Below are 27,463 nucleotides of genomic sequence, written 5' to 3'. Positions count from 1 at the left end.
TCTATTTAATGATATGCGGCAATACATTAACAAATATCGTTTGTTACCAGTATTGTATACATTATCGTTGTCGACTTGTGTTCATAATATTGTGGCGAACGTGGGCGTGGTCGCCGTGTTCCAGGTGCCGTAAAGGATAGGCTACTGGGACAATTGTTTTAGGACATTTTAGTTTTTTAGTCCGACACCATGAGTCAGTGCGTTTACATGACACTCAAGAAAGTCGATTTATTGGCTTAGTCCAACTATGATTGGATTACTAAGATGCATGTATACACCTTAGTCGAGCTATACTCAAATCGAATTGGCTTACTCATAGTCGAGTTAAGACCCCTAGATAATGCGATTCATAGTCATCTTAAAAAGTCCATGTTTTTCTAAATGTTTCTCATCAACGAGGTTGTAAAATAACTACGATCTTTATTAATTCATTGCGCCACGGCCGAACTGACGGGGGTATTCTCTGATATTATGAATCTTACAGACTGCGTCGGGTTCTCCGACTCTCTGGTACTTCCACAACAAGTAAAGACTCCTAGTCGAGTTTATCTCGCCCATGGGCAAAAGGAATTGGGGGAAATTAACTTTGGCTTTGACTCTCTGAAGTCCAGATTGAAACGCGACATGGAGGAGAAAGCGATGTTTCAGCTGTCAGTTCACTTCGGGTCCCCATATAATTTCTCAGACGCTCCATTGTTGTTCCTCTCGGTCGTATGCGGACTGCTCCGCCGGCAGAGCAGCCGGAGGAGTCGGCATACGACCGGAACAATGGAGTGTCGGAGAAATGATATAGACCCGAAGTGAACTGACAGCTGTCTGCTGAAACATCGCTTTCTCGAATGAGTTTGTTGTTGCTGGTGACGTAAAGAGGTCAACCGGTGGCTCTATTACCACTAGTTGAAATGGGCACAGCGCCACCTATCGTACCGGGGCATGACACGCTTCGGCCAATGAATCGATTTACTCACCGCCATGTAGACGCGGACAATTGCAGTTGTCCAATTGAGGAGCATAATCGAGCTATGGCTTTAATCGAATTAAGCTGTGCATGTAAACTGTGTGAGAGTGCTGTTCGTGTTGGTCAGGTGTGCCGTGTTTTCTGTTGAAATGTTTGTGTAAATAAAGACAAGTCACATAGCCAAGCGGTGTATGGGGCGCCGGAGTTGATTGACTGCTTAACCTGGGCTCCCGTCTCTATCCCGTGCAGCTCGCCACAATATGCATCTGTCTCCCTGTTGATATATATCGCCATGGACTGCATTATGCGTTACGTGTTTAATTTGCGTGTGTTTAGACAGATGGGCGCGCACACACACGCCCACCAAGCATCACCCGCATTCATTCATTATTTTAAACACTCACTCGCGGTAAAACTATGTTTTCTCACGATCAAATACAATCCTAAAGGTAATGGGCTTGTACACGATGTCTGGGTCAAGAACATATGTGTTTGCTGTACGGTGTTTGCAGATGCATTGATTTAAAAGTACAACTTAACGCTGTATCAGCTATTCTTTCCCAAATCATTTAACCAATCATTTACCCTAAAACTAGATTTTGTTTTGGAAGCCTGGAATATACTTTGCTCGAATGTATTATTGTTATTATTATTATTTTAACGCATGGCATAGCCTACTATACTTCATTCATGTTCATTCATGCAGCCCTATGGAAATTATATATATATATATATATATAAATAAATCATTAAAAAATGATATTAAAAAATATACATAAAAAATTATATAAAAAAATTATATAAAAAAAATAATAAAAAAAATAAAATAAAATAAATGGACCTGCACACGCATGTTTTTCTTCTTCTGTTTGGCTAATTTGCATACGCACAGGACTGGCTGGCTCTGCTTGGCAAAAAATAGAACATATTTGTGAATAAATGTTTAAAATTCTGAAAACTGGACATGGTGAGCTTAAACACATTTAAATTACCATTAGTGACAATAATATATATATATATATATATATATATATATATATATATATATATATATATATATATATATATATATATATATATATATATATAAAGCCTATATTTTTTTTTTTGACGAAATTTGAGACCCCCTTCAAATTTTGCTTTTGAGGCTTTCAGGGGGTCTCATGGGTTAATCGGGGGGGCCCAGCCCCGGACCCCCCCGTATTTCGCACACCGGTCCCAGTCAAGTGTGAGTTTGTGTGTAGGCCTATCACGCCATGGTGGGCAGCGCTCATCAATGGCCAGATTCACCAAGAAGGTTGGACTTTTTTTTTTTTCCGAGTGATCCGATTGGCTAAAAAATATATATATTTTTAGAGTAATCTGATAAACGTACCCAAAATTGCAATGGGTAGCACTGTATTTTGAAGTGGCAGAGAATGGGCGGACCGCGGAAAGTAGAATATTTTCAAAAGTTTTAAATATTTTCTTAAGTTTTAAATATGTTCAAATGTGAATGGTAGTGTGCGATTCCAAGCTAATACGAACATTTAAAAAGTGGAATTGAATCTGTCTGAAGGATAGGGTCCCAACATTTGTAGAGAATAATAAAGAAAGAAAGAAAGAATAAAGCCTAAAAAGAATAAAGAACAACAATAGTTGAGCGCTGATTGCAGCACTCAACCAATCAGTGTTTCTACGAGTGGGTGAACACACTTTTAAACAGAGCTGTTCGTTTTGATGTTTTTAGCCCATATTCCAACATGGATCAGAGCTGGGAAATGTTCGCGATCTGTCTTGAGAGTCACAGGCCACAAAGAGAAAGTTCCATGTGGGCCGTGAGCACCTTTGAAATAAGTAGCCTATAAAAACGTGCCTCACATTAACGATGGCCAATTTAGGTAAAAATGTGATGTACATATTTTTGGGGTTGCATTGTACCGATGTGAAAGTGTCCATTTGCAGGGGACGTTATTACTAAACTAAAAAGAGGTAGAAATGGGGCTACATCTAATAAAAAGTGGAGCACAGTTTTGAGAAACTTTTACAAATGCCACCCCATAGACCTCTAGTGTCCCCGGAGTGGGTCAGAGAACTGAAGTGAACAGGAGACCAGGACGGGGAAAAATATACAATCAGCCACAGATTCCTGAACACAACGGCCATCGGCACGTCTCTGGGGGAACAGCGCCACCTTGCCTGGTCCGCAGGACGTGTGTTCATAACTTCACACTGGGCCAAGGTTGTGCTGGACCGCGTGGCCGTGTGTGTGTGTGTGTGTGTGTGTGTGTGTGTGCGCGCGTGCGCGCACTTAGTCTTAATTTATTGGCCCACCGATTTGCTGAGTGCACGTGTGAGACCGCACACGGTTCGAGGCGCCGGCCCGGAACACCCCGCTTCATTAGGTGTAGCCTACGCGTCCTTAAGCTGCTGACATTTTCAAGTTTGTCCCAAAGTCTTTTAATTGACGTGAGATATTGGACACGGCCAACCGATACCGCCGTCACAACCACGAAGCACAAGGCTTTTGGACAAATCTTGACTTCGATCGTTTTTACTCTTGAATGTCAGAATGGTGGAATGTGCAAAAAGACCCGAAAGACGACAAGCCGGGGTTGTCGGCCTAACCCTAACCACCAATCAGGAGGGTCTCTGTGTACCGTACGCATTGTTATGCACGGCGCGCCTCGCAATATGCATGAGCATTCAAGACACACACGGCTCTTGTAGGCGTAATTAACTATTTAGACACCGTTAGTGACTTGCGCTCGTTACACCCATGATGCTGTACAGCGGGGAAAACAGCAATGTGGAAGACGTTCACAGTCATCCATGTTTGTGGTTCATCCCCTTTATTATTTATCTTTAATTAGGAATTTGTAAAATCACAAAATGTCACACAGAAAGAAAAAAAAAGTTATGAATATTTATCCTGTGAGAAATCTTCAGTAGCATATGATGGCACAAATTAATATCTGAGTGCATAACCCAGATAAACACTCCAAAACGGTCATTTTTAAAATAAGCAGGAACCATGTCTATGTAAACAAAGTGACCATGCATGTGGAAAGGTAATGTCAGAGGAGGAGGGATACGGTATGGCCGGAACATTAAGTAAGGAATGTAAAGTAAGTCAACGCTCTGTAACAAAGTCAAATTAAGTCAATGAAAACATTTGTAAACAATAAGACATTTACAACTCAACATGATGCAAGACCTTCTCGTTCAAGAGTAAGGTAATGGATTAAGCGTTAGGCGTGTGTGGTGGAAAACAGGCCCAACAGCTAACATTAAATACAACCCCAATGTTGAGTCAAATTACATTTTTAGGTGATTTCACTACTATAAATAGAACCCTGGCAAATAGAATACTTTCAAACTGCATCATTAAAATAAATTAAATCAATCATTCAGAAAGTCAAACATTCAACATGAAATGCTTTTACATTGAAAGTAACCGTTACCATTAAATTTGGTACTGAAACATTTTTACTTTAACAAGAGTATACCATATTGAAATTAAAATGCACTTTGAAAAGTTCTCTTAACTTGAAATACAGTAGGCCTACAACAGAAAAGGCCTCAGAACACTGAGCATTTTAAAACAGGAGCATGGTTTACATGTCTCCACTTCATTGATGAATGCTTGTTTTAAAGAAAAAATAATAATAGTTGAACGGAATGCACAGTAGTTCAATCCGTCCCAGACCCTCTTGCTCAGATGTAGCAACACATCATCCATTCATCTTATGTCATTTAGACCCGAGGTAAAACCACTGCGGTAAATATTCATTGAATTTTAAGGAACAATTTAAATGCAACATTCATTCACACATTACTTGTAAATTGTGCAAATTGTGCAGCAATCCATAAAAAAAGGCAAAAATCGATTGCAAATCAGCATGACTATTTCAAGTAAAATACACCAATGCACAACAATGCAATCACTCTAACTTATAAAAAAGTAAAATAAAAATACTGCAAAAAAGAAACTCCAAGCACAACTTCTACACAGAGACTCATTCAACTAAAAAGAGACATCATGAAACTAAATAGAAATATCATGAAACTCTTGGCTCCCCTTACTCAAGTGATCAGCACTCCTCCTAACATGATCCCCCATGGCTCCATCTTCCCCCATGGCTTCATCTTCCTCCGTGGCCCCGGGCCCCATCTCATCCTCCCCCGACCCAGGGGCCAGTGGACCCTCCTCTGGCATGTGCTCCAAGGCCTGTTCCTGCTGCTGGATGTCGCCCCCCTGCAGCTCCTGGTCCTTGGCCTTCCCCTTCTTGTCTATCCGGTGGTAGTTGTACACGTTCATGACGAAGAGGAAGAGCCCACCGGTGAGAATCACGGCCCCGCACATGACGAAGAGATACCTGTGGTCCGCATAGTGGTCTACCAGAGCCCCTGAGGACAGAAGACAGTTGGATTGTTGCCTAGTAATCTCTTCCACTACCTTCAAGGTGTAACCAAACAATAGTATATGGTCCTAATGGTACAGCAGTAGCTGGTCAACACAGAGCTAGCTAGGTATGACGAGGTCCCTAATGCACTGGTATGATACCATACATCCAAGCTGATACCATGCAGTGAGTTTGTCAGATGACGATGTGATGTACAACAAGTGAGCAGGTGTATGCAACAAGAATGATATAAATAGTATAAGTCATAACCCCACTATGAAAGGTAGGGTGCTAAGGAGACATTCCCTCGCACAGAACGTAGGTCCTGTGCCTGTATGTGTGGATAAGAACAATAGCTTTCAACGTGCTTTTCAAACCCTGGCTTTCAGAAAGAGCCTCAGTGAAAATGATAGCCATTACTACACCCGCTCCCCTCGACTCCCTACCCCACCTCCACTACCATCAGTGAACCAGCATCTCTGGGAAGGCAATTTGGCCGGCTGAGACTAGAACGAATCAGGAGAGAGGCCAATTCTAATAACACTACATTTCTAGCCTAAGTCGGCAGAGAGGTGACAAATGTGGTTAAGATCAGATTTAAGTCTCCAGTCCTTAATAAAAATAGCAAAAGGGAACCCGCTTGCTCCCAGACAGGCATGTCATTTCGTCATTTCTCTCTGCGCTTTTTTGTGTGCCACCCAACCCCACCCGGTTGGTTGTGTTTGATTGAAGTATATTTCCATAGCACCATTCAAACACAAGGCCATTCATAGGCGCTTTACAAAAGAAGAAATTACAAGGAAAAACATTAAAAGGGACAGTCGTAAACTAACAGCGAGAATACATGTGCAGACATACATTTTAAACTAAAACCCGCGGCAAACAGTAATTTTCTGATTTTAAATAATAAAGTGTGAAGGCAGACCGTACATGTTCTGGAAGTATGTTCCAGATCTGTGATCAAAACTAAGAGCTGCTCTCCCGTGCTTGGTTCAAACCCTGGCATCAGTGAGCACATCGGCCCGATGACCAGAGATCTCTAGTGGGCTCATAACACGCGTGTTTAGGTCCAAAATCACTCAGTGCTTAAAAATACGATTTACATTTTGAATTAAATTCACTGCCAAATGGGAAGTTCAGTTCAAGAGATTGAAATATAATGTTGTTATGGTGTCAAGTCGGTTCACCATTTTTCTTTGGCTTTCATTGGCAGAGTAATAGCACAATGGGTGACCGAGGCAGGAGATCAAGCTACAGTCCTGGAACATCGCACAATCTATTGTATTTCTATGTGTTAACAATAACATAACAACTGGATGCTGTCATGAAGTTTGAGATTTAATATATCTACTTTTTGAAAAGCTTATTTCTTCACATACTGATACCTTTGATTTCTTGCATTTTATGACTGAAGGGCGCAAAGTAAAATCAATTTTAAACCCCTTATCCACTTTATCCTCTAATGAACAAGATCTTTGAAACCCCATATTTACCCTTCAATGAATCAGATACACGGCACCATCAAGTGCAAAACTAGTCCGAGAGTACAGAGGGATGCAATTTGGTTTATTTGGGCGGTTCCTTTGGTTAAGCAAGCCAAATAAAATCTGATTCGAAAAGACTACTTCTACTGTGTGTGTGTGTGTGTGTGTGTGTGTGTGTGTGTGTGTGTGTGTGTGTGTGTGTGTGTGTGTGTGTGTGTGTGTGTGTGTGTGTGTGTGTGTGTGTGTGTGTGTGTGTGTGTGTGTGTGTGTGTGTGACACACATAGAGTCACTTTGCCCATGGATCAGTCTCCTCGAAACAGGCTGCTGACACCTGATTGATGGCGATCATCTAGTGAGCACACCGATGACCATCACCCTCATTAAGACCACCCTTGATTGGCCAAACGGTAATTAAATCCATCTGGCACGAGTCTCATTATATTTATATATATACACTGTATATCATTTAAAAAAAATGTACAGCCTAATTACGGTCCAGGTACAGGAATTCAATGGCTGGAGTCACAACTAAGAACATCATTAAACACCCAAAGCAAAAGGCTAATTACAAACAATTATCTTGCTTTCCACTAATTGGGGTGACCCTTGCATTTGCAGTGGGAGGGAGGGGTGGGGGCGAGGGGGGGTGGGAGGGAAAGATGTGAAGAGGCAGCGATGGCAATCTGGTGAGGGACAGACGTGAAGATTGTGCCCTCTGGAGGCGAATCTTGGTTGGCCTTTATTTACCCCATTAAATGAGCAGCAGACAGGGCTTTAGGCCGTATAAGTTTTCACCTCATTAAATCAAATGGAGAGAGGCTAAAGTAGAGGACATGGATAAATCTGCCAAGACGTGGGTACATACGGTGAAATATGTTTCATACACTAACTTCCTCAGCCCATTTGTCAGGAACACTTGGTAGGAAATGAGTCCAACCAAGTGAACTTTAGAGTTGACATTTGTGTTTGCTGATACGATGTCCACAGGTGTATGTGGTATCTATCCGGCTATCCCTTACTCAAGAGCAATGTTATCACATGGTAGTCAAAATGTTGGGAATTTTCCCAAAACCAAAGGTAATGAGTATAGCAACTTCTCTTTGCACAGAACAAGTACAAAATATTTGTTTCCTTGCCTTGCGTTGTAAAGACTTTATTTACATTCTAAATTATGTTAAAGGTTATATTCCATAATTTGTGTGGATATCTAATGGTCAAGTGGACATATACTGATAGCCAAAGCCATGTGAATGACAAATGAATTCTCAGTTGTAAAAAGCTACGACCAATTAAAACTTTTTCTGCAGCCTAGGTTGCACCCCTGCTCACAGATGATAATGCAAGTCTACAGGGAATATCTCACAATAATGACACCCTGGATAGAAAGCAGTTGAGCTCCCTTCTAGGGCTGCGAGCATGGTGTGACAAACAGCCAAGCAGACAGAGAATGAAAGAATGACATTGAATCATTCACCACAGCCTGATTCACCCTGGTGTCTTTCTACATTTGTCTGTGATTGTGTGCTTGTTTCTGACTTTATTACACATTGCTCCCATTAATGATAGAACCGAAACTCTCGCTGTTGTTAACATTATTTTAAAATGTGTCAAATCTAGATAGCAAGGAATGCGCTGCCTCTGGACTTTGATGTGGTGTAGTGTACACTGCATATCTCACCTGCAATAGGCGGTCCGAGAAGCATGGGACAGCATTCTATGATGGTGACCAGCCCAATCGCCTTGGGGAAACGCAGGGGTCCCATGATATCCATCAAGCACTCGAATATCAGCGCAAACACCATGCCGAAGCCAATGCCGAAGAACGCTGCGTAGACCACCAGGCTGGCGTAACTATTGGCCAGAGGGCACAGGAGATGGCACGTCCCGTTGAAGACCATGGCAAAGCTCAGGAAGTACTGGATGCGGGGCCTTATCCACTTGGTGTTGGCCAACAGCCCCGTGCCGGGCCGGGTGAACATGTCCACGAATCCCATGATGGAGAGCAGCGAGGCGGCCGAGAACTCGTCCACGCCCTGGCTGACGGCGTAGGAGGACAGGAAGACGATGGGAGCATAAGCCCCGAAGAAGAACATGGAGTTCCCGATGAGGTAGATGATGAAGCCTGGGTCTTTGAAAAGGGATAAGTCCACGATCTTAATGCGGCTCAAACAGTTAGATTTCAGCTTGGTTCCTTGGCTCCCTGCCTCTCGGCCTTTCTGAGAGCCGTTCTCCACGGATGGGACAATGGCCGAGGGAATGGGCCGCATCAGGGCCCCGGCCACACAGCAGTTGAGCATCAGCGCACCCAGGATGAGGAAGCTGCCCCTCCAACCAAAGTTGGAAAGGAAGAACTGGTTAAGAGGGGCTAGGAAACACAGGAACACGGGACTCCCGGTCATGGCCAAACCGTTGGCTAAAGGCCGTCTCACAAGGAAGTACTTGCTGATGATGGTCAGGGAGGCGTTGAGGTTGAAGGATAGTCCGAGTCCTGTGTGCAAGTAGTTTTAGAAGAGAGAAAACAGTCATGATTGTAATAGCTCTATAACTTTCATGGACTTGAGAATTGTAAAGCAATAATCCAATACATTTAGATAACTCTGTTTACTCAATACATGTCTCCCATCCCATATAGTGGATATCTCAATCGTAAAATAAGTGCACACTGTGGATATACAATTTCCCCCTGAAATATAATAACATAAGATAGAACTAGCATGAATTGGAAATATATCCTAAACTTTCTGTTCTTAAATCTGACCAGCAGACCTTGAGACAGCTATTTGGATATTGAAGATTATCTTTGTGAGACATTAAACTGATATTTTGCTAGGATAAAAGTGTGTGCTTTTGCTTGAGCTCTACTGCCTACAATAATTCAATTGAAGAAAAGTATGTGCTTGTCACTTTCAGGGAAAATAACAAATTCATTGAAATGGGAGAGAGAGAATGAACTTTGTGATCTAAATCATATTTTAAGGGAGCTCCTTAACCTAAACGAAAGTCACCATGAAAGGAAAATAAACTTTTTAACCTTATAAGCTAATTTTCAGTCACATTCGACAATGTTTGTCTGAAATAAATTCAGGGCATAATGTTTAATTTACATTAAAATCATAGAAACCCAACTCAATTTTCTCTACAAAAGAAAGATTGCTAGACAAATGCTGGTGTGGATCAGAGGTTTAACCCGCAACTGCGCTAACCCCGCAGGTTCGATTCCCACCTGTGGTCCTACGCTACATGTAATTTCCTCTATTCTTCAACCCACTTTCAGGTCTCTTTTCACTGTCCTGTCCACAAGTCACAAATAGCTCAAACAAATAAAGAAAAATTTGACGCATCTTCAAGAGATGAACGATAAGCCGTTGTTCAGGTCTGTGCTAGGGCGGTTGCTCAGGCCTATGTGAGTGCCAGCCGTCCTACTGAATCCCTACAACATGGCCTTGGAAGGGTAATGAGCCTCACAGTGTGACAGGGACCCCCCTCCCCCCATTCCCCCAGGTTAAGGGCATGATGGGAGCTCAGAGGTAAAAGTACAGAGGGCCACGCTCTATGGGGGGATAAGGGACAGTTCACTCTTAATTAGCGGTTCTAAACGCTAGTCCCCTCGGTGCTCTGGCTGCGGCCCGTGAACCAGGACAGATGCCCTGGGCCGGAACTGACAGCGTTGCAGCACAGTCGGGGGAGAAAACCCAAACCTGGCCTTCCCACAGAGCCTCCGAGGACATGGATCTTCATCCCCCAGGAGGGCCCAGTCCAACCCATGGGAAGAATGACAAGCCACATGAGGAGGGACAGGGGGATGGACTGAACTAGGGACTTTAGTGAGAATGCTTCATTCTTAGTTTCATTGAAAAACATTGGGCTTGTTCTTAGTTACATTTTAAATAAATGTGGTAGCATATGATACTATACAGGATCATTAGTTATTGTTGTGGATGTTAGGGCTGGAAAAATGTATTTTCAACGATCTGCGCACAATGTGCTTATGCGTCTCACAGTGTGTATGATTGATTTACCATTGGTAGTTACTAGTGCATAGTAAATGTTCCTTACCAGGTTATTTTATACAGAATTCATTGCATATGGTACTTGGATGTGAAATAAAAAAAATGTAGCATACATAAAGTAAAGCATTATTAATTTGTCATACTTACGGACACAGAGAAAGCATTTTTAATAGTAGGTCTAGTGTACACAGAGTACTATTTTACTACGTCACTGCTATTCTCGGGGGAGATGTGTGGGAAAATATTTCACATTGAAAATGTTGCTTACTATGCAGTTCAAGCTCCCAAATGGTCGTGTACCACGTTTGGTTCATAAAACATATCAGATAAGTATGACATTTTGGACAATGGATGATATACAACGGAGAGAGCAGAGGGGAATGGACAGTGCCCTGGTTTATTATGTTTATAGTAGAACAATCAACATTATCAGACAACCATTTGTGGATAATAACTACCTAGGAAGTCATCATGTAATTCACATATTTTCCACATGAATGATAGTGAAGCTTCCCGTTAGAGCAGCTACAGCTACTAAATCCATTCATTTTAGTCAGCTATGCATGCAAACTCTGTTGCAACCAGGTGGAATCTCTTTAACAACCAATGTGCAAATAAATACATACATACATTCATTGAGAGCATACCTCCAATTAGACCAATGCAAATGTAGAGGTGGATGATGGAATTTCCAAAAGAGGCAGCCACCATCGACAGCCCACACATTAATCCACCGACTATGGTTACTGGGCGACTTCCGAAACGGTTAACCAGCATACCGCTCAAGGGTCCTGCAAACAGGACAGGAATCAGAAAATGTATGCACACATGTAGTATAGTACAGTATAGTACAGTACAACAAAACCCATTAATAATGCCTTACTCATTTGTAGGACCTAATGTTGTATGGCATATTTGTACATCATTAACTTGCAGGCAACCAGTGAGGCTTGTCTGCTAAAAAATGACATGTAAATGTAAATGTGTGTGGTCATACATTTAAACAGAGGCATTGACCTCACACTGCCTCATAGATCAAACTGTGTGCAGTGTGACTGTAGCACAATAGGCAAGCATCCCACAAACGGCCCACCCCTTCCACTTCTATTATAACTTTATCACTCTGGTGCCTTGAGTCAGAGGTTCTTTGGAATGGCTGTCATGTCCCTCCCATTGGGACCATGGCGCCAGACCCCAATGTGCTGAACCTTTCCACTGATGTATTCCCCCTGTCTCCTCCTCTGGGTGACATTGCTGAAGCTCTCCCAAGGACAATATGATGAAGCCATGTGTCTCAGACCCTATGGAAGGGGGATATTTCACTAGCTGGGTCTTTCTGTGTGGTTGACCGTGGGTGAGCCAGGCACCCCGTTGTCCTCTAGCCCTTGCAGGCGGTCACAGATGAATTCACTCTTAGAGCCTCCGCTAGATCTTGGCTTGGTAGTAAATTTGTGTCATCTAATGAATTCCTTCAAGGTCCATGAAAAACACAACTTTGAAAGGAAGTGCAAGCACCCAGTGAAAGATAGGCAGCCTTGATTTTTAAGTGGGTATTTTATGTTTGGTTTTGCTGTGACAGAATGCTTCTGACAATTGCTCACATGGTCTCAATCAACATGGCAAGTGGGCCAACTTCAAAAATATAATCATGATGCCATGCATGGTGACTACTTTATAAACAATCACCAGTTGACTATGAAAATATTGGCATAAATGCGCTATGACACTTAACATAAAATAAAACATAAAACACAAGACTGAAGGGCAGAAAGAACAACAAATAACCAATCTGCGCAAAGATGAAAATAACGTCATTGAGGTTAACTAAAGACATGTGAGAATCACATGCAAGCGACATCTTCCTTCCATTTAACCCCTCGTTAACTTACTCCGACAAACGAGTGTTTGTTTTTTTTACAACTTACCGCCAGCGTACATGGTAGCAAGCATGATGGAGGCGACCCATGCTATAACGCTGTAGCTGACGTCAAAATCTTGTTGGATGTCTTTGAAGAATACAGTGAGGGCTTTGGAAAACGAGTAGGAGAAGCCAATCGAAATAAAGGACCCGAAAACCACCATCCACCCCCAGCCCCCATCCGGAGGGGTGTGGGCCAATGTAGCAGCTGGTGATTGGGGCATGTTCCTGTTCTGGGCCAAAGAAACCCGAGATTAATTACAGAGATTCATTTTACATTGAATGACAACACAAATGAGAATAGATGTGTGCGACGCTCGCTTTGTCTTGTAAAATCACGAAACTTGTCCATTCTGCAAATCCTGGCCCAAGTCTCGGGTAGTAGCCTATACTAAACGATATCATATATCATATTGTTCATGAAATTGCCGGATATTTGTGATACATGTTGTTACGTATAACGTTTAGCATTAAACACATGACGTTTAACATATTCAACGAAATGGTGATTGTATCACTGTCGTCTGTATCACTTAACGCTACTGCGTTAAAAAAAAAAAACTTCAACTACTAATCGAAAGTAAGTAAAACCATTGACTTATTGCTAAAAACGGATGTAACAGCAGTGTGCCGCAAACGTTCACTGGTCGTTTATTTATTTTAGAGTGTTCCTACACTCTATAGAGTGTAGGAACACTCTACCTATCGCTTTTAACATAAAGCCATCAGACCACAACTGAACCCCCTCCTTCCGCGACCCCCGACCCCGAGACGTGTAACTGGGGATCCCTACAGCACCGCAAAGTAATCACGAGCAGGCAGCGTGTTTTGCGTAAGCGTAGTGAGTTAACGTGGGTGACTTCCCCAAGACAAAGTTCTCTACACGTGGCCATCTGATGCAAGCTGTTCAAAGTTAAACATATTGTCGGGATATCACGTATGTGTATGCATTAGACAAGCATACACATCATAAAGTTTCATAAAAAGCATCCTACCTTTGAGACACTCAACTCCTCGATGTTTTGTTGTGCACGAAAGTAATCCGCCGCTCAAGCTGACATCTGGTCACGTGTTGCATGTAAATAGTAGCGTGCGGCCCGGTCCGGCTGGTTCATGACATGTCTGTTTGAACAAAGGCTTGAGCACGGATCGCTCGTCTATGATGTTCGGCGTCCAAATGTTGGAAATCTTTGATGACAGTGATAAGAGTGTGGGTGATGACATGTTAAAGGGTATACTACATATTCCTAAACCGGGTATGCGAACAAAGGCCTAGACATCTCCCATGAGTTCTGCTCTGATGTGATCATCTGGCGTGGCACTCTCCAAGCTTTTTCTCAATGGGTGCTTTTTAGAAGGTAAAGGTGAAGTTATCGGCCCCAATTGTTAGATCATATTTTTTTTCCAGTTCCGTTTTGTTTTTTATCATTTAATACCAGGAATTAATTTGTCATTCTGCTAAAACTAGATGTTTCGATTAAGTCACAAGAAAATGCTTTCAGATGGAAACCACGTGACGGTTCTGAAGTTCGTCCCATCAAAAAGTGGTCTCAATGGACCTCTGAAGAATTCCCGGCTCCGGTTCCCTCGGTAAAATGTCTATGGGAAATAACATGGGAGTTTTGAATGATATTACATAAACTCTGTAGGTGGCGAAGAAGTAAAAGCTGCGTCACGTTTTGAACTACACACATTTTCCATCTAGTTTTGACTGGTTTTTTGGATTGTCGGTGCCGTTAAAGTAGGGTGACCAGACGTCCCCGGTTTCCGGGGACAGTCCCCGTTTTCAGTGACCTGTCCCCGGCAACTGCTGTCCCCGGAAATGTCCCCGGATTTCACTGTGACTGAACCCCCCCTCAACAATCCCGTCCGCCCCCAATCCCGTACCCTCCCCCCCCCCCCAACAATCCCGTCCGCAATCCCGTACCCCCCCCCCTTATAAATGCCATTTTAACAGCACAGACAATCCAAAACCAGACGAAACTAGATGGAAAATGTGTGTAGTTCAAAACGTGACGCAGCTTTTACTTCTTCGCCACCTACAGAGTTTTCTGTGTAGGCTACGATCATTCAAACCTATTTGACCGAGGGAACCGGGAGCCTCGGAAGCGGTACTTATTCTTCAGAGGTCTATGTCGATTTTAATTGGGTTTCAAATAGATGGTCCCCCTTGTCGGCAACATTGGTTTCAAATATTAACATTTCTTATAAAAAGGAAAGTACTTTCTTGTCATAGTTTTATTCTCAAAAGTATGTGCAATGTGAATTTCACAGTTAAGCTCAACCACCTCTATACCCCGAAACCCCAATAACAAACCAGCAAATAGTGACAAAATGCCCGATGTGATCCGATTACAGCCGTGGAGGCAAATTCTGAACTGGAGAACATAGAAATGCCTATTGCTCTTTCTAGTGTGCGGTAGGTAAACCAGGGTAAGCACTGTCAACTCCTAACCCTAACTGACCCTTTACACAAGAGCCAGCAACTCCAGTGCAAAATAAACTAAACACTGTCCATGCTATTGCTCACACCCACATTAAACTGACTTGATAGTGTAATAAGTAAGATAAATGTGGTTAATCTCACGATATAGGATCTCAGTGGTTACACACCCTTCTGCCATGAAAGGTTGCTATAGTATGGTTGGCTAGGGAAAGTAATGCCTAATTCACATGCGCTAAATGACTTAATAAGGAAGTTCAAAAGTTACGGAAGCACCAGGCCACAGCTGTAATCAGACACTTTTCACAAACAAAAATGCAGGAAGAGTTCAACGGTATAGCACCATATGCATATTGACAACCAGAAATGAGCTGGGTATCTCAACCCACTGACACAGAAAGCACAATGATTGATTCTTAGCTCGTTGCATGAAAATGACTGGTGTGGTGAAACTGTTATAACTCTGTTATCCATCTGTAATGCTTGATTTGAATGATATGTTACAAATAAAACAATACTAAAAAGAACAAAGAAAAATCAAAAGGTTATTTTTTTACAACACAAAATTACTCAACATTACCAAAGAAAAATGGTAAAACTCAAAAATCACATCTATTTTTCAAGTTGTAAAAAAAACGAAAAAATACGTTTCAAAACTGTGCAAGTACAGCAAACCTATAGTACAGTATTTTACACATAACAAACATTTAAATACAGTACTGTATCAATAGTTATCCTGAGAGTTCTGTTACTGGTTACCACATGGCTGTACGGAGGCATATGGTTGGAATCTCCAATCCCCAGATTGGCTGTTGAGGGTTTTTCTGAAGCCAGGTCACTTGGAGACAACTCCATCTTGAATTGAACTCTTCTTGTATTAATCTCCAGTCAAAAAGGTGTTGAATCTAACAGATTGATTGTAGATAAATGATTTGGAGGGACAAAATAAATTCCTTTCAAGATTAGATAAAATAAAGGGGTGCAGAGTAGTGCAAATATGGACAGTTACCTGCATGAAGAAAATGTCATTGTTGAACAGGGAACATTAGATGACCGTATTACTTTTATACAAGATTGTCCATAAAAAGCAGCACCAACAGTTCGGTATGAGTCAGCTCTTCCAGACTCACTTGTGTGTGTGTGTCTCACACACACACACACACACACACACACACACACACACACACACACACACACACACACACACACACACACACACACACACACACCAAAGTCTGCATGTTCAGGAGGGTGCTTCGTAAAGTTTGCAGTTAGGTGGAGAATGATTCAGTGCAATGTCAAGTAAGACAGATATTCCTCTGGATCAGGACAGTACATGATTCTGATGTCCCATATCTACCCATAGGCACAATGACATCCCCTAGGGATCTGCACTGTTCATTATAGAAACACTTCAAGTCTACATCCATATGACCCAAACACCCAATATCAGGACCTACATGATTTAAACTAGAAAAGACAGGCCTCTAATGAAATAATGCACTTTCTACTAAGGTAAAACAACCTAATATAGCCTAATCATAGTTACATTAGTTATTGCTACCATATATATTTTCAATGTCCAAGTCTAGATGAAAACTTGACCTCATTCACGAGGGAGAAAAGACAAAAAAAAACCTTGACAGATCCCAACATTTAACCAAGCGTCTTACACTTTGGCAAACATAATAAATTGGCCTTATCCTTTTGCCAGATTTGTATACTTGCTGAGGTAAACCTGCTAGGCGTTCTGAACTTAGTATTTGCCACAAGTTGGACTTTATTTCTCCAATGTGGAGAAGAAATATTTGAACTATTCACTAAAGTTGTCATATGACACAAACAAGACGCTCACCTAAGGGAGGGATGCTCGGAGCACCTCTGTCCTCCATGCAGTTAAATATCAGACAGCTCAAACCTGTGTTTTTTCCCCAACACCCGGATTGGTGAGGATACAATTGGTGTCAAAAAGTGACGTGCTTCAAGCATACTAAATCACAAGAACAATTCAAATGAAAACTTGACAAAATGGTTGCCGAGATTTAGCTTAGCATTAAAGACCCCCCCCCAAAAGAAAAATCTATCTGAGCTAGTGATCGAATCATGAGCCAGTGCTCATCTTACCCGTATGAATATAATATGTAGAATCATTTAGATATAGATTTTCACTTTATGTTGACACCTAGCATCCACACTCTGAGGGACGTTTGAGCTAATGAAAAAAAACAAAAAAACAGCATGCGTATCACGTGTAAAATTATATATATGCCTCCATAATAAAATGGAACAACAAGGCTCAAGAACAAGCAAACATAATTGCACTTACGATTCATTGTATGATTTTGTAAAACAAACATCAGTGTTGGTGGTTGGTGCATTCTGAAGAGAAAAAAAACAAATACTGCAATCTTTAAAAGCACCCCTTCCTGATCAACTTGACTGACAATAGTCCCTGTGGTGCAAAGAACCAAGGTAGCACCAGGCACAAGGCAGGCAGGGCCCAAACACTCCTTCTGCCTTTGCGATTGGGTTCTCAAAACGTGTCCGGAGGGAGGCCTCAGAGCACTTTCTGTAGACACTGGGGGTAAAGTTTAGCGACCACGCATTCAAAATGGCGGCCAAGGTCCCACAGGCGATCGGGAGTCTCGTAGACTTTGGTCCATAGGTCGGCCTCGTCGTCGTACTGGTAAAGCGAGTTCTTGCGGCTGGTGCGGAACACGTGCTCCTCCACCATGACCTGGGTGGCTCGTACAAACAGGTGCAGCTTGCCCTGAAGCAGCATGGCCTTGATGTAGGGGCTTGTGGCTTGGTCGAAGGGCAGGTCTCTCTTCCGGCTCCACGTGTTCTGCTCTATGTCGTAGACCTCTACCGTGAAGGTGCGCTGGTGGTTCCTGCAGATGCCAGCAATGTAGTAGATGCAGTTCTTATGTAAGGCAGCCAGACCCTGACTCCGCGAGACAACCATTGGAGACAGTTGGCCCCAGTAGTCCTTACGGGGGTCGAAGCAGAAGAAATACTCGCCTGTCGGTAGGAAACAAATGTCATTGTTATTTTTTATATTCCCTTACCAAACTGATGTTTCACCACAATAGTTAGTTTTGTATATTACACAGTTGCCATGCTGATTGCCATCGACCCACTGTCAAGACAGATAGGGTCTTATTTAATACATTAAGGCCTGTGGATTTATAACACTTTAAAGAAAAGTTTATTATTACATTTATATTATAAAGTTTATTATTAAGAACCGTTTGTTTTGGTTGTAAAAAAAAAAAAAAAAGTCCTTGTATGTACTCACCTTGGAGAATGTAGATGCGATCCTTGTACTCGACAGCACTGTGGAACTCCATGGCCACTGGCATGGGGCTGACTGCTGACCAGCAGTTGTCTCTGGCGTCGTAGCACTCTACAGACTTTAATGCATTCCTCCCATCACCTTCATAAACGCGGCCCCCAAGTGCATAGAGCTTCCCGCAGCAGTGCACCAGCCTGCAGCCAATCCTAGCCCGCAGCAGAGGCGCTCGTGGAAGCCACCTATTCCCTGCGTGCTCGTATTGCCAGAAGTCACTCTCTGCACGGTGGTCGATGGACACCTCACTGTTGCTGGGCCGGTAGCCTCCTGCAATGAAGATGTCGTTCTCCGAGGACACCAGTATGCCAACCTCTCTGAAGTCATTAGGGGGCTTGCAGAGCTTGAACACTCGGCCAGTGGCCGTGTCCAGGCAAGGCACGGTCTGCTTCTTTCCTGAGTGTTTGTGTGCAGCATCAAAGCAGATGACCATCTCCGAGGCCGTCATGCCCAGGCGCTGGGAGCAGCCATTGGTGCCATTGAGGCCGGTTTTGACCTCGGCGGGGTCCTTGGAAAGGGAGAGGGCACATGCAAAGGGGGGAGGTATGCGGCTGAGGAAGGCCTCGTCCAGAAGGGGCAGACGGATGCACTGGGAGAACACCTCCGCGAGGTCACCCTCTCGGCCCGGCCGGTCGTGCTCCAGCCAGCGTACTATGCTCTCGTACACGTGCTCCTCCTTCTCCACGTTCAGGTCATCGTTGTTGAGAATGCTGACGAGCTGCTCCTTCGTCATCTGGAGGAACTCCTGCTCCCACGACACGCATACAAACTACAACAACAGCAACACAGAAACAAAAGACAAATCACCATACCGTGAGGAATCCGTCATACCTCAAAATTTTTAAATATGCAAATAAAATATGCAATTTAGGTACATCATCACAACTGACCTTCTTGCGGATGTAATCTTGCGAACGCTCCCTCAGCTCTTGGTGGCCATAGGCATCAGCGAACATGTAGACCCCGATACAGTTCTGTGGGTCTAGGCGGCTGATCATGAACTGGGCAGAAAGGTCCTGCAGGGCAGGGATTTGGAAGATGCTGGCTGCTGTGAACAGGGCCTGAACATTGGACTCCGAAAGTGTCACCCTTGATGTGTAGGCGTAGTCCAAGACTAGGTTCATGGATTCAGATTCCACCCCTACGATCCTGACTTCAGGCTGGTTGCACTCTGTAAGGCCACTGGTGAACATGGACCTGGTGGTCAGAGGGGACATGTTAGGATTCTGCTTTGGTATTTCAACTCCACAGACTAAACAATAACTTATTTGTGTACATGCAAACAAAAACACACTAACTTTTAAAGCATAATGGCTTTAGCATGTGTCCATGTTTACCAATAAATATAAATCTAGAGCAAATTTCTACCAAGAATAGGAAATATATCATAAAGCACTTTAAACTCAGCTGTCTTGGTTCGAATCAGCCAACAAATAATTCTTACAAAATATGAAAAAAAAGTTTCAACACTTCATACCTAAAATATGGGCTGATGGCAGCAAGGACATTTCGATGACAGGAGAATGTCTGCCCATGGTCCACTTCTACAACGATGTCTGTGAGCTGAGCTTCATCGTACAAGGACTTGAGCTGCTGAAGAATGGTACAGGCGTGGACAGCATCTACCCCGTTGTAGTTGGTGCTTATAGGAGTTCCATTTTGAACTTGTAACAGCTTCCCTACCTCTGAAAAAAAAAATGCAGGATAAATCAGAATAAGATTAGAGATGGCTGAGACCATTCCAATATGCTATGTGAGATTTTAAACATGCACAATGAACCAATTTAGGGATTTGAATGAAAGATATCACATTATTTACGTAGGGGAGAGTGGGGTAGGATGAGCCAGTGGGTAAGTTGACCCACCCCCCGTATTTAGGCAACTGTACACATTCAGGAAGAAGCCATAATTTATATCTGGCTGTGATGGAGAGAAACGCATAGTAAAGATGTAGCATGTTTTTTATCTCAATAAACCGTTTTTTGCTTGCCAAAGTAATGTATTGTTTAAACATATCAGGTATAATGACTGCTATTTTAGCCACACGTAAAAATATGTCATACATGTTGGTGATTTGCCAAGGTATGAAACCATGGGAATAATTGCTCTAAAGATCAGCCTGAATTGTTCCAAAATTGTGGCTGTGGGGCAAAGTAAGTTGAGCCAGTCATTCAATTACCCCACCATGATGCACTGAAGTTAAGTTTGGAAAGTGGTATTTCAATGTAGTATTACACAACTGGTTTTTCATATTTTAAACATTGTAGAAAAGCTATCATGCCAAGAAAGAGGAGATTGAGATGTCACTGATGTCAAGGAGAGAAGTGGCAAAAGACAGAAATATTGACAGATTTTATATTGTGCTTAAGTTACCGAGAGAGAGAGAGAGAGAGAGAGAGAGAGAGAGAGAGAGAGAGAGAGAGAGAGAGAGAGAGAGAGAGAGAGAGAGAGAGAGAGAGAGAGAGTGTATATATATATATATATATATATATAAATACTATTTGGAAAAGGAAAATGCATTCAACTTGAAAAAAGTGTCATATTTTCATAGATGCATCATCATTATCATTTTGGTTGACAGGGACATTCTGAATTCAAGGTAGATGTTGTTGTTTTTTTAAATCTTACCGCACACTCCCCTATAAATTGTGAAAAGTATACTTATTTTTACAACTACAAAAAAAATCGACCAACAAAAAGACAAACGAAACAAACGAAACGATTTAAATGGAAAATACCTCAAAGTAATTTCGTTGTATTTTATTGAAGTTAAGTTATTAAAGCCACATACCACTTCACGTGGCTATATCCACATTATTAGATTCATCTCACATGCGTGTTATCTGCATTAGTTTAGGTAATGGTCAGCATAGTGACGCCGTGTTGTAGTTGAACATTTCCAAGAATATTGTGACGGTAAATAGTTTAAAGTATGTCACAACAAATTAAAAAAGAAAGAAAAAAGAAACCCTAGGGAAGGCAGAATGGCGATACGCGTCGCTGTCCATATTCCTTAAAGGAACAGCCTACTCATTAAAGGAGTTTTAATTGCGAACCTACTGGAGAGCCAGGATCGGGATACATTATCATCACCACACTTTTGTGGTTGTACATTTTCCTGTTTTTGTTTGAGGTAACAACTTAAGTGTCGGGTGTCTCGTTGCTACCGCTTCAAATCTATGGAGAGCCAATGTCCAATACTTGACAGAACAAAGGGGTCTCGGGTAGGTAAGAAACTTGGCTAACGTCTCGCTATGTGGCCGCTAGCAGGCTAACAAGTGTACAATATAACCGGCTGGCAGCTTAGCTCTTGCGTTAGCAAGGGAGTTAAAGGGATCCCTTTAGCCAGTCAGCGTTCCTCGTATCCATTCACACTACACACAACTGGGCCACACGCGTACATTTGTCAACGTGGACATATGTAGCCCAAGCCATTGGACTACTAGTCAGTCCTTCTTTCACCAACTATCAATTGACGACATATGACCCCCAGCCCCAGAGGTATTGCTTACAGCATGGGGCTAGCTGCAAAGATACCGTGGACTAGCTAGTCCACAAAACATGATGCTGAACAACGTGAAAACAAATAGAGTTCCCCAAAGGCTTGAGATAAAGCGGACGTTCCCGGGCTAGCTGAGATGTAGTTGTCATTCTTGGACTCATTTTCCCCCATCCAACGCGTGTAACCCGAATCAACACGTCGCTTCTGTGAACGAGTGTTTACACACTCAGCTGTGGTCATGAGCTAAGCGGTTGGCTAAAAGCAGTCCAGTAGCTAACATTAGCCACATAGCCGGGCTAACTCTACCCCACACTGTTAAATAGACTCTGGAGCTGCACTTCTTTTCACGAGAACACTGCTACCTGGGGCACTGTCGCTCGACCAGCGTACAGATACCGTGGTAAAATATCGATTAACAAAACATGTGTAACTTTAGAATGTGCCATTTCAGTCGAACTTCTAAACAAAAACAACGAATTGTAACAAACCTCCACTGGCAGCCATTCTCCCCGGTCTGTCTCTCAAGGCAGACCGAGAAACGTCAACCTACAGAGCCCCGGAAACAGCGCCATCCAATAGCGAGAGAGGAAGGATTCCAGCAGCCAATGAAATACCTTCTGGTCTGAAATTGAGAACTGTTGACATGGGAAAGCGTTACGAGAACGCCCGGTGGGGAACGAGGTTGAGAAATAATAGCGAAATGATCCGCAATTTCAGTAACTTAACAGAAGGAGTTAAAACCCTATTTCATCTTCAGTCTTTGTGTCCCTGGTTAAAATATCGACCGAATAAACTACCAACCAGCCCTAATTTAAAGAATGACATGATCACCTGTAGTTTTGTGTAGTGTTGTGCATATAAATCCCATATATTTATGGATCCCATTATAAGCACGGGTGATTCCAATCCACATTACCCTTTGGCCCCGGGGGTTCCAGCTTCACAGCAGAGGCTTCATCAAGGAATTTCCATTTCCATGTTTCCAACAGTTCTTTAGTTGAAGTTCAACTTTTCAGTAACACTAAAATGTTATTTAATTGGGACAGGCATTACAACAAGCATTCGTCTGTGTTGCATATTTTTGATGTAACTGTGTGGCTATAGGCCCAAATAGTTATAGGCCTATGGTTCATAACTGAAGACAAATTGCCTCCCGAGCTGTGGACATATGGGGCATATGGGTAACTTGGTAAACACATGTTTACAGAGCAAAACATTTACTTTCCGTTTTTAATTATATCGTCCCGTTAAAGTAACTACAAGCCAACATCATCCCAGCAGGACCATATGGTCTTTATTGCAACATTTACAAAAAGAGTAGTCAAATGATGCTTGATGTTGAATCTACGAGGAAGATTCCTCCCCCTTCAACTGTTATTCTCCCGACAGTGACCTCAAAGAAAATGACATTTAACGCTCACAGCCCACAGGATTGCATCAAAATGTATTTCTGTTTGATCCCTGACCCCCTCATCTGCTGCCACCCAACCTCTTACTAACAAAAATCCAGATTTTGAGAGTATGAGTAAAGGAACTGCACAATAATCACAATAATTGTCAGGAAGAATCTAAGAGCATTTAAATGTTTCATGCTAACCTTATATATCTTAGAATGCTTATCAGGTTGTATATCTATCTTGACTCAAATATAAGCAACAATGAATATGTACATATACAGAAACTTGCCGTTTGTATGGATCCTATGTGGAATAAATGAGGGCACTTATGTCAACATTGACCTCCAAAGTTACATGGGAGACTGCTGTCTACAGCTTATGTAGGTGCTTCATTTAATTATGTGTTATATGATTAGTGCTGCAATGAGTCTTTAGCTGTCAACCATAACCTGGTGATACCCTTTTTATAATGTGTTTGCTTCATAATTAATCTCAATTTGAACTCAATTACAGGAGAAGTGGCTTGTTGAAGTGCAGTGTGATAGGCCTTTTGACATGTATGGGGCCACCTGCAATCTACTGCTGTCAAGACAATTACACTGACTGCTGTTTATTTGGTGTGTCTTTTTGTCTATTTTTGTCTTGTGATGCATGTCATTTCCCTGTTCTAACATGCTGCCATTTAATACCCATTGAAATTAGAGTAGTAATTAGAATTAATATAGTACTGGATTTTCTTGAATAATTACACAAGCCTGTGAAATAAAAAAAAATGTGTATGAGGGCATACCATACACTGGGGTGGGAGGCACACAATGTATTCCTTAAATATGAAGGTTTAGAAGAAGCAAGGTTGATGCTTTGGGACAGTGTGCTTTCATCAGCATATTATTCCCTACACTATCAGACTCTTAAACCCTTCTTAACCATGATAGTTAAAAAGCTAAAAAGTTAAAAAATGTGTATGATTATGTTTTTCAAAGATGCATAAGTAGTAAAATACAGAACTTTTCGTCAATAGGATTGATCCATTCCAGCATTTTAACCAGCGTCTTTCAACTGTGTTGATACTGAAGAGGCTTGTAATCTTAGCATTGTAACATAATTAACAAATTTGTTTGTATTTGAAACTTTTCTTTTAGAGTACACATTAAAAGTATCGCTTAGTTAAGAATCGGGTTGGATTGGATAGAGTGGAATACAACCACTTGGCTACAGAAGGGAGCTTCGTTTTTTGCTGAGGGTTTCTTGCTTCAGTACCAGCCCTTTGCTGCATAACACGGTGAAACAATCCAAATGAAAAAGTAACTGCAATACAAGCAATAGATTTCACTTTTGTTTCAATTTCTTCCCATTCAGCCATGGAGTCACTTGTGAAATTGGGCTCTAGATGTTGTTGAATGAGGAAAATCAGGCTTCCTGGGGTTGGTGTTATTTGACATAACTGTGGTTTGTATTCCTAACCCTGCAGATATTCCTTATTTGGTACATTCAAACTGATTCCCCATCGTCCAGCAGTAAACCCCTGGCTGAAACACCATGACCTGAAGGTTTCCTTTGGTGGTATTTCAAAGATTCAAAGAAAAGCTTCAGTGATGTGATGCTGTCCAGACCATCCTTTTAACCGCACAATACATACACACACAGACTGTGCATGTGTGTGTGTGTGTGCGTGTGTGTGTGCATGCATGCATGTGTTTGTGTATGTAGGGAGTTCAAAATCTGCACTTTTCTTCTGACACGGTTGTGGACTGGACTGATTAGAGAGAGTACCGTAGAAGAAGGAAGCCTCAATTTGCCCACGTTTGGCTTGTAGAAGAGATGGCGAGATCTATGAAGGCATAAGGGAGTGGAGGCAGGGGGTATAATCCTAGTTTAAATGTGTGTTTTTGTCAGAAATGGAAGTAATGGTTTATTATATGCCTCTGTGGGCCTGTGGAAGAATGCCTGCAGATGTTGTGAAGAGCCATCGGCTCCCCTCTGCCACCCGCAATGAGACAAATAGGAGCACAGTGGGAGGCCACAGTAAGTACAGTCCTGGAGGTCCCACTTGATGATTACAACTCTCTCTGCCTCTCCATATGTGTGTGTCTCGCTCCCTCTTCCCGTCTTTCTGTCTGTCTCTGAATGTGTGTCTGTACGGGACCTCTCCCTCCTTTCTCTCTCTCTCTCTCTCTCTCTCTCTCTCTCTCTCTCTCTCTCTCTCTCTCTCTCTCTCTCTCTCTCTCTCTCTCTCTCTCTCTCTCTCTCTGCGAGAGAGAGAGAGCACCCTGCTATGCCCAACCATCCATCCAGTCACATTGAAACAGCTGACAAGCATATTTGCTAATGGTTGTTTGAGAGTTTAGAACCTTACAGTACTATTTTGTTGGTATTTCGGAGGAAATTATGAAATTATCCATGTTGATGTCTTATTTGAGTAAACTAGAAAAATATATTTTAGAAGGCTCAAAAGCCTGGAAGGAAATCTTTGTAGTTTTAAAAAGTGTATTGGTTTAGTTTAATGAAGTATGAAATCTTTATCATATTATACTACTACATAAGGCCTGGACAACTGAGAGAAACTGAGTTTGCTGAAGCCAAACCTTTCAAGCTTGCGCTATTAAAGCTTTCAAGAGTGGAGGACCGCCATGCATGACGTGGTTCTCTGCAGCACAGTGGGTGGCCAACTCCTGTGGGGATATTAACCAATCATTCTTTAGAGGACTGAGACGGATGAAGAAGCCCTGATTAAGCAGAGATGTGTAACAATGTACCCTCTTTCTTGTCAGCCATTCAAATTGACGTTAAACAATAGCATGATTGGAAAGCTATGATGGCAACCAAATTGCAACCGTAAATTGTCTAAATAGATGTTTTGGCCTTCTGAAACTTTAGGGACGAATCTTGTGTTTCGTCCTTCAAGTTGTAAAGCAAACAAATAATAGCATCTCGGGCCTCCCCACTGTGCCTTAGCTGCTCCACTTGTCCAGCTGATGGATTTGGTTTTATAAAATTTGCCTTTTTTTAGCCGTTTAGCTAATTAGTGAAGAGCAAAGAAAAAATAGCTGCCCTGTGCACCATTTTACCCCCCTCCCGTTTCTAAATGGTCCTCCAGTGTCTTCTTCATAGGCCGGTGAGTCCTCGCATGCTTGAGCTCTCCCCCCCCCCCCCCCCCTCTCTCTCTCTCTCTCTCTCTCTCTCTCTCTCTCTCTCTCTCTCTCTCTCTCACTTCATGCCAGGTTGGGTCAGTGTGGCCTGCAGGCTGGAGGAACCCAGCTGGGAGATCTGGAGCTCTAGTAGCAGAATGGGATTAGAGGACTCCCCCGATGTGTGGCACTGTGCACCCATGTGTGAAAGCTCTTGCTGTCATCAATATTGAAGAGGCAAGCATGGAGAGCCATCAGCAAATCCGATTGCATGCAGAGAATGCTATGGCCTCAACTGAAAAGGCTGGGGATCTCTCCCTCCTTTTCTCTCTCTCTCTCTCTCTCTCTCTCTCTCTCTCTCTCTCTCTCTCTCTCTCTCTCTCTCTCTCTCTCCCTCTTTCTCTCTCTCTCTCCCTCCAACCTTTCCTCTCACATTATTGTGGCCCCCAGGAGAGTGTTCTCCATCATGTCACGTCATGTAGCAAACAGAGGCAATCATGCAGACTCCCGGCCTCCGGGGCTGCTCGCACCGACGAGAGAAAGGCAACTTTAGCACTTCATCATCTCCACAAAGCTGTGGCACAAGGCCACAAAAAGGTACGGGAGCAGATCGCTCATCGCGGACCTGCCGCTGAGAACCCCTTGCCTTGCTTTTCTGGGGGTCGGATACTCCTCAATATCCCCTCTTCCTATTCCTAGAGCGCCAAACGTGCATGCTTACACCTGTGCTTTCATGTCAAGCAGGTCCGTCGGGGCAGGGGGGATAGGGCCCTGTTGGGCAGGATGCTGCCAGCAGATGCCTGCCATAACATTTAAATTCATGAGTCCCATCGACTCACACTTTGGGTTTGTGGCAATCAGAGTCATTCTGGTGTGAAGAATGCCATG

General features: G+C 42.7%; 2 protein-coding genes across 3 annotated transcripts; both read right to left on the bottom strand.

The window, feature by feature from the left end:
* Positions 1 to 3,778: 3,778 nt before the first annotated feature.
* On the bottom strand, positions 3,779 to 13,850 carry LOC311338755 (monocarboxylate transporter 2-like). Of its 2 annotated transcripts, none has more exons than XM_084464075.1 (5): positions 13,752 to 13,850; positions 12,764 to 12,989; positions 11,486 to 11,629; positions 8,507 to 9,316; positions 3,779 to 5,347 (listed from the first exon to the last, which is right to left on the bottom strand). In XM_084464075.1, exons 2-5 carry the CDS (start codon positions 12,978 to 12,980, stop codon positions 4,986 to 4,988), a joined length of 1,533 nt encoding a protein of 510 aa, XP_084320201.1. In that variant the 5' UTR covers positions 12,981 to 12,989; positions 13,752 to 13,850; the 3' UTR covers positions 3,779 to 4,985. The 2 variants fall into 2 exon arrangements, with proteins under 2 accessions (XP_084320201.1, XP_084320202.1); XM_084464076.1 differs by having other exon boundaries at positions 12,764 to 12,984; positions 13,752 to 13,807.
* A 1,157-nt stretch (positions 13,851 to 15,007) lies between these two features.
* Positions 15,008 to 22,554, bottom strand: kbtbd8 (kelch repeat and BTB (POZ) domain containing 8; the record flags this gene model as incomplete). The annotated part of the gene is made up of 5 exons (XM_084464451.1): positions 15,008 to 18,220; positions 18,498 to 19,317; positions 19,439 to 19,745; positions 20,026 to 20,233; positions 22,539 to 22,554. 5 exons carry the CDS (start codon positions 22,552 to 22,554, stop codon positions 17,757 to 17,759), a joined length of 1,815 nt encoding a protein of 604 aa, XP_084320577.1. The 3' UTR covers positions 15,008 to 17,756.
* Between the last annotated feature and the right edge of the window lie 4,909 nt (positions 22,555 to 27,463).

Source organism: Micromesistius poutassou (genome assembly GCF_964030765.1).
Source record: "Micromesistius poutassou genome assembly, chromosome: 2".
NCBI classification, from domain to species: domain Eukaryota; kingdom Metazoa; phylum Chordata; class Actinopteri; order Gadiformes; family Gadidae; genus Micromesistius; species Micromesistius poutassou.
The sequence above is the reverse complement of the archived record's forward strand: the minus strand, read 5'-3'. Positions and strand labels throughout refer to the sequence as shown.

Bases quoted from the DNA above. Each gene is read 5' to 3' on its own strand.
- LOC311338755 (XM_084464075.1), bottom strand. From the start codon at position 12,980: ATGCCCCAATCACCAGCTGCTACATTGGCCCACACCCCTCCGGATGGG. The intron at 11,630-12,763 runs GTAAGTTGTAAA...TCCTGTTTGCAG, and splicing joins TGCTACCATGTACGCTGGCG to GACCCTTGAGCGGTATGCTG. The intron at 5,348-8,506 runs GTGAGATATGCA...TTCTGTCCTCAG, and splicing joins TCTCGGACCGCCTATTGCAG to GGGCTCTGGTAGACCACTAT.